Source organism: Neovison vison, chromosome X (assembly GCF_020171115.1).
Source record: "Neovison vison isolate M4711 chromosome X, ASM_NN_V1, whole genome shotgun sequence".
In the NCBI taxonomy this organism is placed as follows: domain Eukaryota; kingdom Metazoa; phylum Chordata; class Mammalia; order Carnivora; family Mustelidae; genus Neogale; species Neogale vison.
This window is the reverse complement of record NC_058105.1, coordinates 12,825,875-12,839,396: the sequence shown is the minus strand read 5'-3', so window position 1 is coordinate 12,839,396 and position 13,522 is coordinate 12,825,875. Positions and strand designations below refer to the sequence as shown.

General features: G+C 46.3%; 1 protein-coding gene across 1 annotated transcript in view; it reads left to right on the top strand.

Annotated features, from left to right (window-relative positions):
- F9 (coagulation factor IX) overlaps positions 1-12,264 on the top strand; it is a 33,109-nt gene extending 20,845 nt beyond the window's left edge. The window contains exons 6-8 of the mRNA XM_044234645.1: positions 205-401; positions 9,812-9,926; positions 10,579-12,264. Of these exons, the coding sequence (XP_044090580.1) occupies positions 205-401; positions 9,812-9,926; positions 10,579-11,126 (860 nt within the window). The 3' untranslated portion in view covers positions 11,127-12,264. The remainder of the gene's footprint in view (positions 1-204; positions 402-9,811; positions 9,927-10,578) is intronic.
- The last annotated feature ends 1,258 nt before the right edge of the window (positions 12,265-13,522 follow it).

The window sequence follows — 13,522 nt, the reverse complement described above, 5'->3', positions numbered from 1 at the left end:
ATGAAGGGTTTGAAAACTTTCCATGAAAATAATGCAATTAACCTTTGAGTTTGAGACTATATTCATTGATTAGATTTTTAAAATATTGATGGGCCTGCTTCTCAGAAGTGACAAGGACAGGCCTCATTCTCGATTTCTGTAAAACATGCTCTGCTTGCCAATGAAGAATATTAGAATGCTAAATTTCCTTTCCCATGTTTCTAGTGCCGTTTCCATGTGGAAGAGTTTCTGTCCCACACATTTCGACGACACGCACCCGTGCTGAAACTTTTTTTTCCAATATGGACTATGAAAATTTCACTGAAGCGGAAAAAACTTCCGAGAACCTTACCCAACCGCTCAACGACCTCACTCGAGTTGTTGGTGGGAAAGATGCCAAACCAGGTCAATTCCCTTGGCAGGTACTCTCTATTAATGGTGTGTCAAAACTGGAGCCCAGAGGGCAAGGGACAAGCCAGGCGGGGGCTGAGACGTGGGCACTAGACAGGCCTGTTGGGGTGGGGGAAGCATTTAGGTAAGTTTCAATACTAAGCACTACGAAGAAGCCGTCAGTGGTGGGGAGCTAGTGAGAGAGAAGTCCAAGGACAGCAACCATACAAGGTCAAGGAGAGCCTAACACCAAGGAAAGCAGAGCAGGATTCCAGGCATGCAACTGGGAGGCCCCGAAGTGAGGTCACAGACACTGGGGTTCAGGGCACTACCTCAGCTCATGGGAGACCTGGTGAGAGAAAGTCTCTAGGTCCAGAGAAATTGGATTATTTTGAAAGGATTTTTTTTTTACTTATTTATTTGAGAAAGAGGGAGAGAGAGAGATTATGAGCATGGGGGAAGGGTAGAGGGAGAAGTAGGTGCCCCGCTGAGCAGGGAGCCCGATGTGGGACTGGATCCCAGGACCCTGGGATCATGACCTGAGCTGAAGGTAAATGCTTAACCCACTGAGCCACCCAGGCGCCCTTGAAGGGATGTTTAAACAGAGTTACGTAGGAAGGAGTAGAGCAAGAACTGGGTCACTGGAACTAGGGTCTGAAATAGGGGCTTCATCCAAGGCTCAAAGTGGGCTAGCCATCAGAATCACGTGAAAACTTGTTTGCAATGCAGATTTTCGTGCCGTAGCCCAATGACCTACTGAGGCACCATCTCTGGGGTGGGGGGGGTGCAGCAACTCGTGTGCTAGTTACCAAGCCCTTTGGGTGATTTTGATGCATATACTACAAATTGGAACCAAAGGAACCAAACACCAAACAGTAAACTCATGGTACCCACATTTCTAGTTGTACATCTTCTCCAGGTGTGATCTGCAAACAACCCACATGCGAATCACCTGTGCACATTTCTGAGGCAACAACCAAGAGCTAGATTTGTAGCAAAACTTATCCTTAACCTACAGCTGAAGTCTGAGCATTTCTATCTGAGAGAAGAAGTGGGCCCCAGAGCCCAGGAGCCAGGCTGGTCCTTATATAAAGTGGTTCTGTCCAATCACGTAACTGCTAACCACACGTAGATACTTAAATCTAAACAACTGCCATTAAGTAAAATTAAAAACTCATCTCAGGCACACCTGCCACATTTCAAGTGCACAACAGCCACATATGGCCCGGGGCCATGGTACTGGACAGCATAGGCACAGAACACTGCCATCATTGCAGGAAGTTCTATTGGATGGTGCTTGTAATGGGTTAGTCTAACTCAAAACTCCCTAGTAGCCATGGTCCTATGATTTTGTGGCAATTCAAGATGCTTGAATTATCTCCAAAATATTATCTCTACGGAGGTCTGAATTTTTGCCATCAGGGACCAGTAGCATCAAGGACTTTTCAGTCATCAAACCAGTAATAATTTAAGCCAGGATTTGGTAAATGTCCCAGGTTTAACACCACTGGAATTCTCTGAAACTATGTATCTATTCAGGATTCTTCAGAATGCTTGACTTTTTCCAACATAATGGGTCTTAAGATATTGAACATTTGCCTAGGAGGTACGGATTCGCACAGACATTGTAAAGAATGGTGAAGGGTGGTAGGCCATCACAAACAAGACTACTATTTTCTGTTCTTTTACCTTGGCCTTGCCTTTTTTAAAGATTTCACTTATTTGAAAGGGAGAGAGACAGACAGACAGACACAAGTGGGAGGGCAAGGCAGAGGAAGAGGGAGAAGCAGACTCCCTGCTGAGCAGGAAGCCCGATGTGGGACTTGATCCCAGAACCCTGGGATCAAGACCCGAGCTGAAGGCAGACACTTAACAACTGAGCCACCCATGTGCCCCACCTTGGATTTGCTTTTAAGAATATTTGTCAGATGGCACCTGTGTGGCTCAGTCTATTAAGCGTCTGTCTTCGGCTCAGGTCATGATCCCAAGGTCCTGGGATCAAGTCCCACATCAGGCTCTCTGCTCAGCAGAGAGTCTGCTTTTCCCTCTGACCCTCTCATGCGCTCTCTCTCTCTCTCTCTCTCTCTCTCTAATAAATAAATAAAATCTTTTTTAAAAAAGAATATTTGCTGGACTTGATCTTACAGCCACCAAAATACACTGTGTGTTCCTTGATACCCCCTCTATCCTGTATCCAGGCATCCCACCAGCACTGCCCCCCTCACCCACCATGACTTCTTCCTTCACTCATCCACATCTCTGTTCTCCTTCATGACTCTCTGTAAAAATGATCTTCCCCATTGACCTTTCCTTGAACAATCACTACTGGATTCAGCCACTCTATGCTTTCATTCTATTTAACATCCATGTATCTAATTCTATCTAATTTTACTATTTGTGTTCTTGCACATTCTTATTCATTATGTATCCAACTTCCAGGGATAGGTGGTTGGAACAAAAGATCCTACTTTATAATAATTATCTTCCTTGGGATTGTGGGACATAAAGCAGTCCCTAGAGCAGGAAGGATCCGCAAAGCCAGGGGTGTTTTATTACCTAAAAGATGACTTCTCTTTAAAAAAAGAAACAAAAGAAACAAACAAAGAAAAACCCAGGATTGAAAAAATATCCCAGGATGCTCCCACAGTGGGCTTAGCTTTGTCCCCTTGTCAACCCAGAAATGAAATTGGCAAACACACTCAAATAATAGCTAAAGGGGGGGGGGGGAATAAAGTCTCAATTTAGTCATATAATCTCTCCATTTTCCACCCACCCCCTTTAAGCTAGATGCTTACCAATGTTTTAAGAAATCAAGTCTTTCCGAATAGAAATTTTAGTAACTCTAGCAAGCTGTGGTTTTTTTTTTTCTTTTAAGTAAAAGAAACTGTTAGATGACGGTTGCAGGTGTACTGGTAAGGAAGAAGATATAAAAGATACATGTTTCAAATCTTTTCATGTCATCTTCATTGCACACTTACATAGTACACCGATTAACCCTTTCCCATCATGCCTAGCTAAGACCATTTGGAATGTTCAAGACCACTCATGCACATCGTTCTGCAGTTTCCTTCTCACCCCAGGGCTGTCTCTCCACACCCACCTCCACCCACTGTCTCACCAAAGGTTACTAGTTTTCAAAAACAGGAGATAAACTAAGTGTACAAAAGTCACTTTCAAAGACGCAACAGGAGATAAACCAGAGTCTGTCCTTTGTGGATGGGCCAGCGGCGCATCCCCCACTCCTGTGCAAGGTGGAAATGCTTGATTTGATTGCCGCCTAGACGGCAACACACTTGCTGTAGCCAAGGCGTCAGGAGAAAGCCAAGCATCAGCTGGGGTTTCCAAGACCCAAATAGGTCTACAGCTCGGGAACACGAAACAGCTCAGTAGTACCACCCAGAAAGGATTCCCAAGGCCCCTGCTTCCTGAAAAGGGTAGGGGGCAGGGGATAAAGCGACTCCGTGGGTGAAAAAAATCGCACAGAGAACACAGAGAGGTCGCTTTCATCTGGAGTAATGAACAGCGTCAAGCTGGAGAGGCTTAGTGCGCTAAGGAAAAGGTTTTAGGTAGCTGTGCAAGAGCTAAGGGGCCACGGGGAAGGGAGAGGGCGGCTTTTGCTCTGAGGGTTTATGGGTGAAAGTCAGAGGCGGACAAGCAGATTCTGGGCCCGGAAAAGAAAAGCCTCTCCAACCCCAGAGTCGGTGACGGGGGCTGCGCGGCTTTGGGGGGAAAACTCGGGTTTTGCTCACGTGAAGAGCTGCCGACGACCCCCGGCCTGGTAAACCCGTGGGGGGTGTCGAGGGCCCTGGTTCACCTGGTGGGACAGTAGGGCAGGCTAGCGGACCTCTGCCACTGCAGCCAGGTTTGGGACCCTAAGAAGTGAGCCTCACCTGGCCCCCAGCTCAAGTGTGGCCGTGGCCGTGGCCGCGTTCAGTCCTTACCTTGACCGAGGGCTTTCCCTCCTGCTTCCGGGCTGGAGGCGAAGCCGCACTGGGTCTGCCCCCTGCCCTGGGGCGTTCCTATAATCCCCTCCGGGTTCCAGCCCGGTCAGCCCCACCCCAGACCCCTATAGGTCAAAGGCACCTTGGATTTGCCTGACCTCTAACCTCCCTGCGGGGCGGGGGGGGGGTGGGAAATGAGGGGGGCGTGAGGCCAGTTTCCTTCATTTTCCCACCAGCGGAGGGTTCAGAGCCTCTAGGGAGCTCAGGGAGAGGGGACAGGGACTCTGCTGGGACACTTCAGGAGCCGGGAGAGGAAGCTGGAGAGTGAAGCACAGGACACAGGGAGAGAAAGGATAGTTTCTAGAGTCACTATTATCCTTAGAGCAGAAAACAAAAACTACATAGGGAAGCCATGAAAATCTTTGAACATTAGAGAAAAGGGAAATCAAAACACGTGTACTACGAGACCACCTTCATCAATAGTTTCAAAAGAGAAATTTGAGAAAGCAACACCATGTTTTGGCTTTCTAAAGCTTTAATTTGGTTTTGGTCCCTTGCCTTTGACCCTGTCGGCCAATAATTCTGGGCATGGGCAAACTTGCCCCAAGAGCTCCTCCTGCACATTCTGTTCTGGGCTTGGATCTGTCTGGCCTTGAATGTGAAGTACCTGGTCTTTCTATTTTCTGTTTCATCATGGACCTCGACTCTGTATTAGCCATAGTTATTTAATAATAACTAATAACTAATCAACATTTAATAACCTGGAGATCATTTTACTGGATTAAAAAAAATAGAATACAATAGAAGCCAAGTGGTGAATTAGGCTTCCCTTAAACTTTGTATTAGGTTGTATCACATACAATTGCCAATATGCAACTGTTTCAACCAGCAAAATGTCTTGAGACACTGTCTGTCTATTCCGTATTCTGTTCTTGACCTAAAGAATCTTCTTTTTTTTTTGACCTAAAGAATCTTTAAAACCTCTCAACATTTTCCCCAGTCTCAGCTTTCCTCAGTTGAGGCCTGAAGCCATCCTTAAATGTACTCAAGGCCTTGACCTGGAGGGCTATCTACACATACCCAACACTTTCCATCAGATTAAGACACACCCGTATGGAAGACAGCACACAGTTACCCTATGTATGAATTAGAACTTTTTCTTTTTCTCCCTTTACATTGGAAAAGTGGACTGGGAGAAAGATTTTATATGAGGGGTCTAAGACTATAGACACGTCTTGACCTGGAAAAAGTAACCCCCAAATGATAAAGTTTCAATTAAGAGAAACAAAAACATGACATACGTAATCTCACCTGGCCCCACAAAACTATTTTGGACAGAACATTTAGATTATTCTTCTCTAAGATGGATTGATGAAAGCTATTTCAAGGATGAGTGTAGTTAACCATTAAACACCGAAAATGAAAAAAGAAAATGAGCATCCCCTCTGTGCCCAGAAAAATGAAGTCGGACCAATGGCTGGGTGAGTCACACCGTGGGCATAACGAGCTGAACATTGTGCAGAAATGGTTTTGCTTTTTATATGACAGAACGAGTGTGCAAACAGGAAAAAAGATGTCATTGGAAAGCTGGAGGTGGCTACTAGAGAGAAGAGTTTACTGAAAATCACAGGGGAAGGCCAGATTCAAGTTCAAGGTTAGGAAGAGAATAGCAGGGGGACAGCTAGTGCTCGGCGGTGGCTTCATTATCAATGAAGAGCGTCAGAAGACCTATGTGAGTGAGTGTGTGCTTTGTAGAGGGACGTGGGTGAGTTTGGTGGGCATCTGTGTATGTGTCTGAAAGAGAGAAAACAGGCTCCTATTAGCATAGGACAAACATGAAAAGGGTTGACAGATCAGAACTTGGATGCCTTGCTCAGAACATATGCTTTCCCGTTTTTCCCTTCATTTTCCAAAGTGATGTCTTACAAGAACTTGTCCTTGGCCAAGCAGACAGCTCATCCCCAAATAGCTCATATTTAGATAGCTGTGATCCTACGGTAGCCAAGCAAACATTCCAAAATCTAGTCATTTGTAATATCTTTAAATGCAAATATATTTTAGGGCTTTTCTTGGCAAAGACGTTTGCTATAATTTCTAATACCAATCAGAGATTGGCAAAAAAACAAAACAAAAAACAAAAAACACCACCAACAACAACAGTCTCCAGGCTCAAAAAAAACCACAATCCTATTTCTCAGCCATCCACCAGAAAGGAATAGAAGCTCTAGGCAGCAAGTCTTTGCCAGGAGTCAGACAAGCTACATCATAGTCTCTGTGCCCAGGGGCCGTGGATATCATTCAGTCTGGCCTAACCAACCCATTAGGCTGAGAGATGTCGACTTACCTCTGTGGAACTTCTCACCACCTCCCTGGGGTGGATTCTCGACCTCCCGCTCCCTTGTCACCTGGTTCGTTGGCCAGGCCTGCCTCCTCCTCCCCATACATGCCCAATGGCCACTGCCACCCTCAGCTCATGGTATGTCGGCATACCCCCCTCAGCCATCATCGTCACCCTCCTCCTGCACCAGCACGGGGAGGGTTGAGGTTGGGTGTACACACCCTGTGCCGTTTGGGGACGGGGCATGGCTACATAGCATCTTAGGTGTGTGTCACAGCTCATTTGGAGGGTGGATGGTGGGGGCAAGCCTCTTGCCCACCTCCATTGCAGGTGCTGAGCACGTCCCGCCAAGGAAGCTGTAATCCCTTGGGACTCACACCTCCACTGTTGCTTGGTGCCCTGGGCCAGCGAGAAGGGCCGATTGACTTACCTTCCTGTGCTGCGACATGGGACTGGTAGGAGGGGGACCTGGCAGCCAAGGGTATTTGTGCTTGCATGCCAAATCACAGGGGGCAGCTCCTGGGCACCCGTTAATGTCTGTACTCTCCCAGCAAATAGCCCCGAGGCCTGAAAAAGCATGACATGAAGTAGTAACATTAAAAACACCATGGAGGCACCTGGGTGGCTCAATCAGTTAAGCAGCTGACTCTTGATCTCAGCTCAGGTCTTGATCTCAGGGTTGTGGGTTCAAGTCCCATGTCAGGCTCCACACTGGATGTAGAGCCTACTTAAAAAAATAAAATAAAATAAAATAACCCCTTGGGGTGCCTGGGTGGCTCAGTCGGTTAAGCATCTGCCTTCGGCTCAGGTGCTGATCTCGGGGTCCTGGGATGGAGCCCCATGTCAGGCTCCCCGCTTAGCGGGGAGTCTGCTTGTCCCTCCCCCTCCCCTCGACCCCTCCCCCTACTCATGCTTTTTCTCCCTCTCTCTCTCTCCCCTCTCTCTCAAATACATAAAATAGAATCTTTTTTAAAAAATAAATAATTAAAAAAATAAAAACCCCATGACAGATTGCAAGAGCCCACAGAGGAAAGAAAAAAAATTGTATTTAAGCATTTTCAATGGCACTTTTTTTCCTGGCTTTTGAACAAGGGGTCCCACATTTTCACTTTTGACTGAGCCCCACAAATAATGTGGCCAGCTCTGTGTAGATGGAGCACTTTTGAAACATAAAGGCCATGAAGCCTTGGAAATTCGGAAACAGAATTTCTCAAACTTAATTATGCATAAGGATTTTCTGGAGATCTTCACTTCCTCCAGTCACACCCACCAAATATTCTGATTATTTGCCGGGAGGGTGGGGGGGGGCTCCACATCTGGATTTTACAAGCATCCTGATGACTCTACTGCCATTGGCCCACCAACCGCACTTGGAGACACGCTGTGCTCTTAGGAGCATAGACTCTGAAGGCCGGCAGACGAGGCTTTGCATCATAGCTTCACCACTGACCTTAAAGGAGTTAATGTACGTATCTAAACCTTGGTTTGCTCATCTGTAAATGGGCATATTAGTATCACTCCACAAAGTGTTGTAGTAAATGTACGTAAGACTTAGCACAGTGATTAGTCCATAGTAAGTGATCAATAAATGTTCAAAAAAATTAAGAATGACTGTTAAGTCTGGATGATGGCAGCTACACAGGTGTTTATTATGATATTATGTGGGTTTTCCTATAATTTTACATAAAGTATTTATTTATTTACATATACTTGTACAAAAAACAACAGCAGCCAGAAAAATGAGAAAGTAAAGTGTGGAAAAGGGGTCAGGGCCACCTGGGTGGCTCAGTCTTTAGCGTCTGCCTTGGGTCGGGGTCATGATCCCAGGGTCCTGGGATCGAGCCCCGCATAGGGCTCCCTGCTTGGCAGGAGGCCTGCTTCTCCTTCTCCCACTCTCCCTGCTTGTGTTCCCTCTCTCACTCTCTCTCTCTCACTCTCTCTCTGTCAAATAAATAAGTAAAATCTTAGAAAAGGAAAGAAAAGCAAAGGGGGTCAGAGGCTTGCCGTGAGTCCGCCCCAGAGTCCTCCAGGTAGGAGGCTGGACGCTTGGCTGTCTAGGACTTAGTAGGTGTTCAGTAAATTGAATTCAAGGCAAAAAGAATCTTCACTAGAATATGCACCAAGGACCTTCCCAGACTCACACTTGAGGCCATTGATCACTTTTTTTCTTTAGTTGAGAAACGGATTTATAGTGTGAGACAAGATGTGCTTTAGAAAAAGAGCATGAGTTCATAAGAGCTAGTCGGCTCCCGCGTAAGGTTTAACAAATGTTCAGTGCGCCCTCTAGTGTCCATACCTCTCAGCTCTCTTCCTGAAGTGGTGGCTCAAGGCCCTTGGGCACACTGCAAGTGAAAAATTCTGAGTTGATCTAGATATTGAGGCGGTAAAAATATCCACTGTCCACTCTGGTTATATAATCGATGTACGGATGAAAGAATGGACTGGCCTCTTGTCTAATAATGCCCGGGCTCAAACCAGCCCCCCGAACGCCTCCATCCTGGCCCAAGCACAGCAGCTAAGGAGATCTTTCAGGACAGAGGCAGCTTACTGGCCGGCCAGGGGGGAGTGGAATAGCGCTAGGGGAAAAGAGAAGGAGTGCATGTGTCCTGCTGCTCCTTACCGCCCGGAAGGCTGTAAACACAGTTCTATGGAGGCCAGTGGTCTCAATTCATAGTCTACAAAGGGCTTTAAAAGACCCGAGGGAAAGATCAGTACTATCTTAAATCACCCTGTAGCAAGATATCCTCACGCAGTGACAGAAAACTCAATGGTAACAATGGATCCGGAGGAGTCAATTAAATTTCCGAATTTAGCTGCCGTATTCCCGTGAAGCAATCTGTGCCATCAGAGAATCCGACTCACCCGGAAAAGGCATCCCAGGGCCCCAAATCACCAAAAGAAGCCATCCCTTCCTAACTTGCCTCCTCTAGAGCTCCCTCTGGCTCTCCCTGCACATCCTCTTCAAGTCAGTTACAGAAATGGCTTTGTTGAGTGCGCTCCAGAAACACTAACTCATCTGCAAAGCTGACACTTTCCAGAAACACTCCAGCTCTGCCAGCACCTGGAATCAAACTTTGTGCCCACTCCTGTCAACAGCACCCGTATTTCTTTTGTTCTGGATTGAGCACCTTAGGTAGTCAGTTTCACGATTTTGTTTCCACAGGTCCTTTTGAATGGGAAGATCGAAGCGTTCTGTGGAGGGTCCATCATCAGTGAAAAATGGGTGGTAACTGCAGCCCACTGCATTGAGCCTGGTGATAAAATTACCGTGGTTGCAGGTAAATAAACAAAAAAGGGTAGGAATCTGCAGGATCACTAGACCTTCTATATGACGGGTGCGTCATATTTTCCTAAGGTCTACAAAGTTCTTTGCGAAATAATTTGGGTTAGTGCTAGGGGAGCCATATTTCCAGACCCGAACTTCTTCCATCCCTCAAGCCCCCCAAAGTTCTTTCAGCGTGCCCAGTTTCGACCCCATCTCACAGGGGTACAATTACATATGATGTGTGCATTTCCCCACCAGACTGAGCCTTCCCCCAAAGCCATGTTGTATCATTCACCTTTGTACCTCTGGGGCCTGGCACAGCCTTTGAATGACCTAATGAATATATCATCTGTGCTCAGAAAAGGGGTCGAAATACTTGGAGTTAGGAGTGTAGGGTAATTCATGCCAAATAGATTAATTATCCCCTTGAACAATGTAAGATTTATACCAGCATGGGAGAACACGCCAGCTCCATGTTGGTCCCCATTGGGTTTTTGGTCTGAAATGTCTGCATGCGCCCTCGTTACATTTTACCAAAATCCTAGCAATATAAGAATAAGATCGTTGATGGCTGCCAGTTAATTCAGGGATGCCGAAAATCGTGGCCAAGCTGTTTCCTTACGTGTAAGTCTACCTGTGACCGAAGAGAAATTTTCTTTCCGAAGGTGAACATAACACCATGGTGAACGAACATACAGAGCAAAAGAGAAACGTGATTCGCACTATTCTTCACCACAGCTACAATGCGACTATAAATAAATACAACCATGACATCGCCCTTCTGGAACTGGATGAACCCTTAACGCTCAACAGCTATGTGACCCCTATTTGCGTTGCTGACAGGGAATACACGAACATCTTCCTCAAGTTTGGATCCGGCTACGTGAGTGGCTGGGGGAGAGTCTTCAACAGAGGGAGATCGGCTTCAGTTCTCCAGTACCTTAAAGTTCCACTTGTTGACCGAGCCACATGCCTTCGCTCCACAAAGTTCACCATCTATAATAACATGTTCTGTGCTGGTTTCCATGAGGGTGGTAAAGATTCCTGCCAGGGAGATAGCGGGGGGCCCCACGTCACCGAAGTGGAAGGTGTCAATTTCTTAACTGGAATCATTAGCTGGGGTGAAGAGTGTGCAATGAAAGGAAAATATGGCATATATACAAAAGTGTCCCGGTATGTTAACTGGATCAAAGAAAAGACAAAGTCCACTTAAAGAAAAATCTATTTCCAAGGTTGCCATATTCGGGGTTGAAAATGGACAAGGTCCTTTACTAATCGCTTTCCTATCTCTTTAGATTTGACCACATACATCCTATGAATACTGCTTTTTTTCTCTTTCTGGGGAGAAATCTGTCTAGAATTCCTATTTTGCTAGAGTAAGTAGATTAGAAAATGGAATCACTAAAGAAACGTACTGTGATAGGAAATTGTGACCATTCCCACAGGTCTAGCCCTTGACAAAACTGGGAAGTGAAGTTCTTCATCCTGCCCGTGAGGCATGAAGTTTCTCCACCAGAGCAACTCTCTGACTTCCCCTCCTTAGCAGCATTCCATGTTCCAGATCTTTCTTACGTCTCCCACCAAAATCATCAAAATGTTTTAGATCTGTATCTGGGCTCTTTGGTCTAGTTCACAAAGTCGGCACCGCACTCATAAAGGAAGAACGCAGGAGGAGCTGACAGGTTGAAACTCACCAGAAAACACCACTTCCTTTTCTGTACCCTTATTCCCACTTCCTCTATCTCTTCCATCTCCTAATCCCAAAATCAGTTTCTCTCTCTCCCTTTCTCTCCCTTTTCCTCTCTCTGCCCTTTTCCCTACAAGGGATTAAAGGAGGGAAGGGACACATCCCACTGTTTTAGTGCCGTCCACAGTTACACGTGTCTGTCAAACCCAGACTTGCTTTCACTTTGGTTTTTGACTTGCTTTTCGGAGCATCCGGTTGAAGTGAGGCACCCGAAGATCTTGGAGGAAAAGTTCCTCTGAGAGAGTCATGTTGTTAAAAACACACATCATGGAAGGAATGACCCATCAAAAGAGTTCCCCAAGAGCTTGTCATTGAGAAGGGTGACATCAACTCAGTGTGCCTCCAGTACTATCCAGGGTTGAGGAAGAAGTTGTCCTGGACCAGAGAACATGAGAGTCCTGTCTCCTAACCTAGCATATCCCCACTGTAGAGAAGGGTGCACTGGTGGCTCACTCCCCCTTTTCTGGCTCTCCAGGCGACTGATTATAATTAGACCTTCCATATTGAATTTTCTATAGGGTTGCTGACCAACCTACACAGGTACTTTGATGTGTTAGAATGGCTTCCATTATGAGTTAATAAACTGATGTTCTGGTTCATAGCACAGCTTTTTGTGAATTCGGTTGATGTGAATCGGTCACCCTGTATTTCATGATTTGTGAGACTCCTGAAGAAATCACGTTTGGGAATGCTTTGACCCCACTGAGCTGCGGCCATCACCTCCCCCCCCACCCCCAGCCAGGTCTCACTCTTGCTGATTTCTTTCAAGATCTACTAGTGAATCCCTTTTTACTTTAGTCTTTCAAACATAAGTTCCAATTAACGTATTTTCAGATTTCTCAGGAAGCGTTTCCTGTCACATCATTCACAGAGAAGTAGCACAAACACCACATTCAGCAGAACGCTGGCCATAAGTTGTCCAAGGGCAGTACGACACATCAGAGTCTGAAGCTCTACTACCACTGGCTTTCATCCGAGGCGATGTGTTCTGTGCCCTGGAGAGGGCAGTGGTCTGGATCCTCCTAGGACAGAACAGAGTTTAAACAGCTGTGACTATGGCCTTGAATAAATCACTCCACATCTGGGGCTCTGATTTCTCCATTTGTACAATGAAGTTTGACAGGATGCTCTCAAAGGCCCTTGTTGACCTTGATAGTCTGTGAGTTCCTGCTTTCATTCCTTCATTCAACAAATATTCAAGGACTGAATACTGCGTGCCGAACACCAACATGTTCACTAAACTTGAATCTGCATTTATGTATTTTGTGAGTGAACTAAAATACCGTATATAATTTGCTTTGTCCACACCTGCTACATGACCAAACCAGGAGATGCTCGACAAATGTTAGCTGAATCTGAACCCGTGTTCATCCCAGAGCAGGAATTAGCCTTGTGTTGAGTATCCTGAAAGGAGGCCATAATAAATAACAAAAATGAGCGGGATGGAGGTCTCCAGAATAAACAAAAGAAATCGGCTCTGCTATTGTTAGCTACAATCGTCAGTTAGGTTTGAGGAGGGTACTGATTCGCGCTGGAAATCAGTGACTTCACATTTGAATGACGGAGGGTCTGTAACCCCAGCACTCCGCAGCTGGTCAAAGGAAGCCATTCTGGCCTGGTTGCCATGGAGACCACCCCTGACAAAGGGAGCGATGGGGGGCGGCTTTACACCTCCTGTGATTGTCTTCCTGGTGGCAGAGAAAGAAGATCCCGGGCCCAGAAAGCTCCGAGCCCCAGTTATCCTCTTTCCCTTGAACTCGAATGTGACAGGCTTCATCACGAGCCACCTGAGGGCCCGCGACTTCGGAATCAGGGCCTCGCTAGACTCTACCTGGAGCATGTGCCGTGGCGGTGAAAGTCCT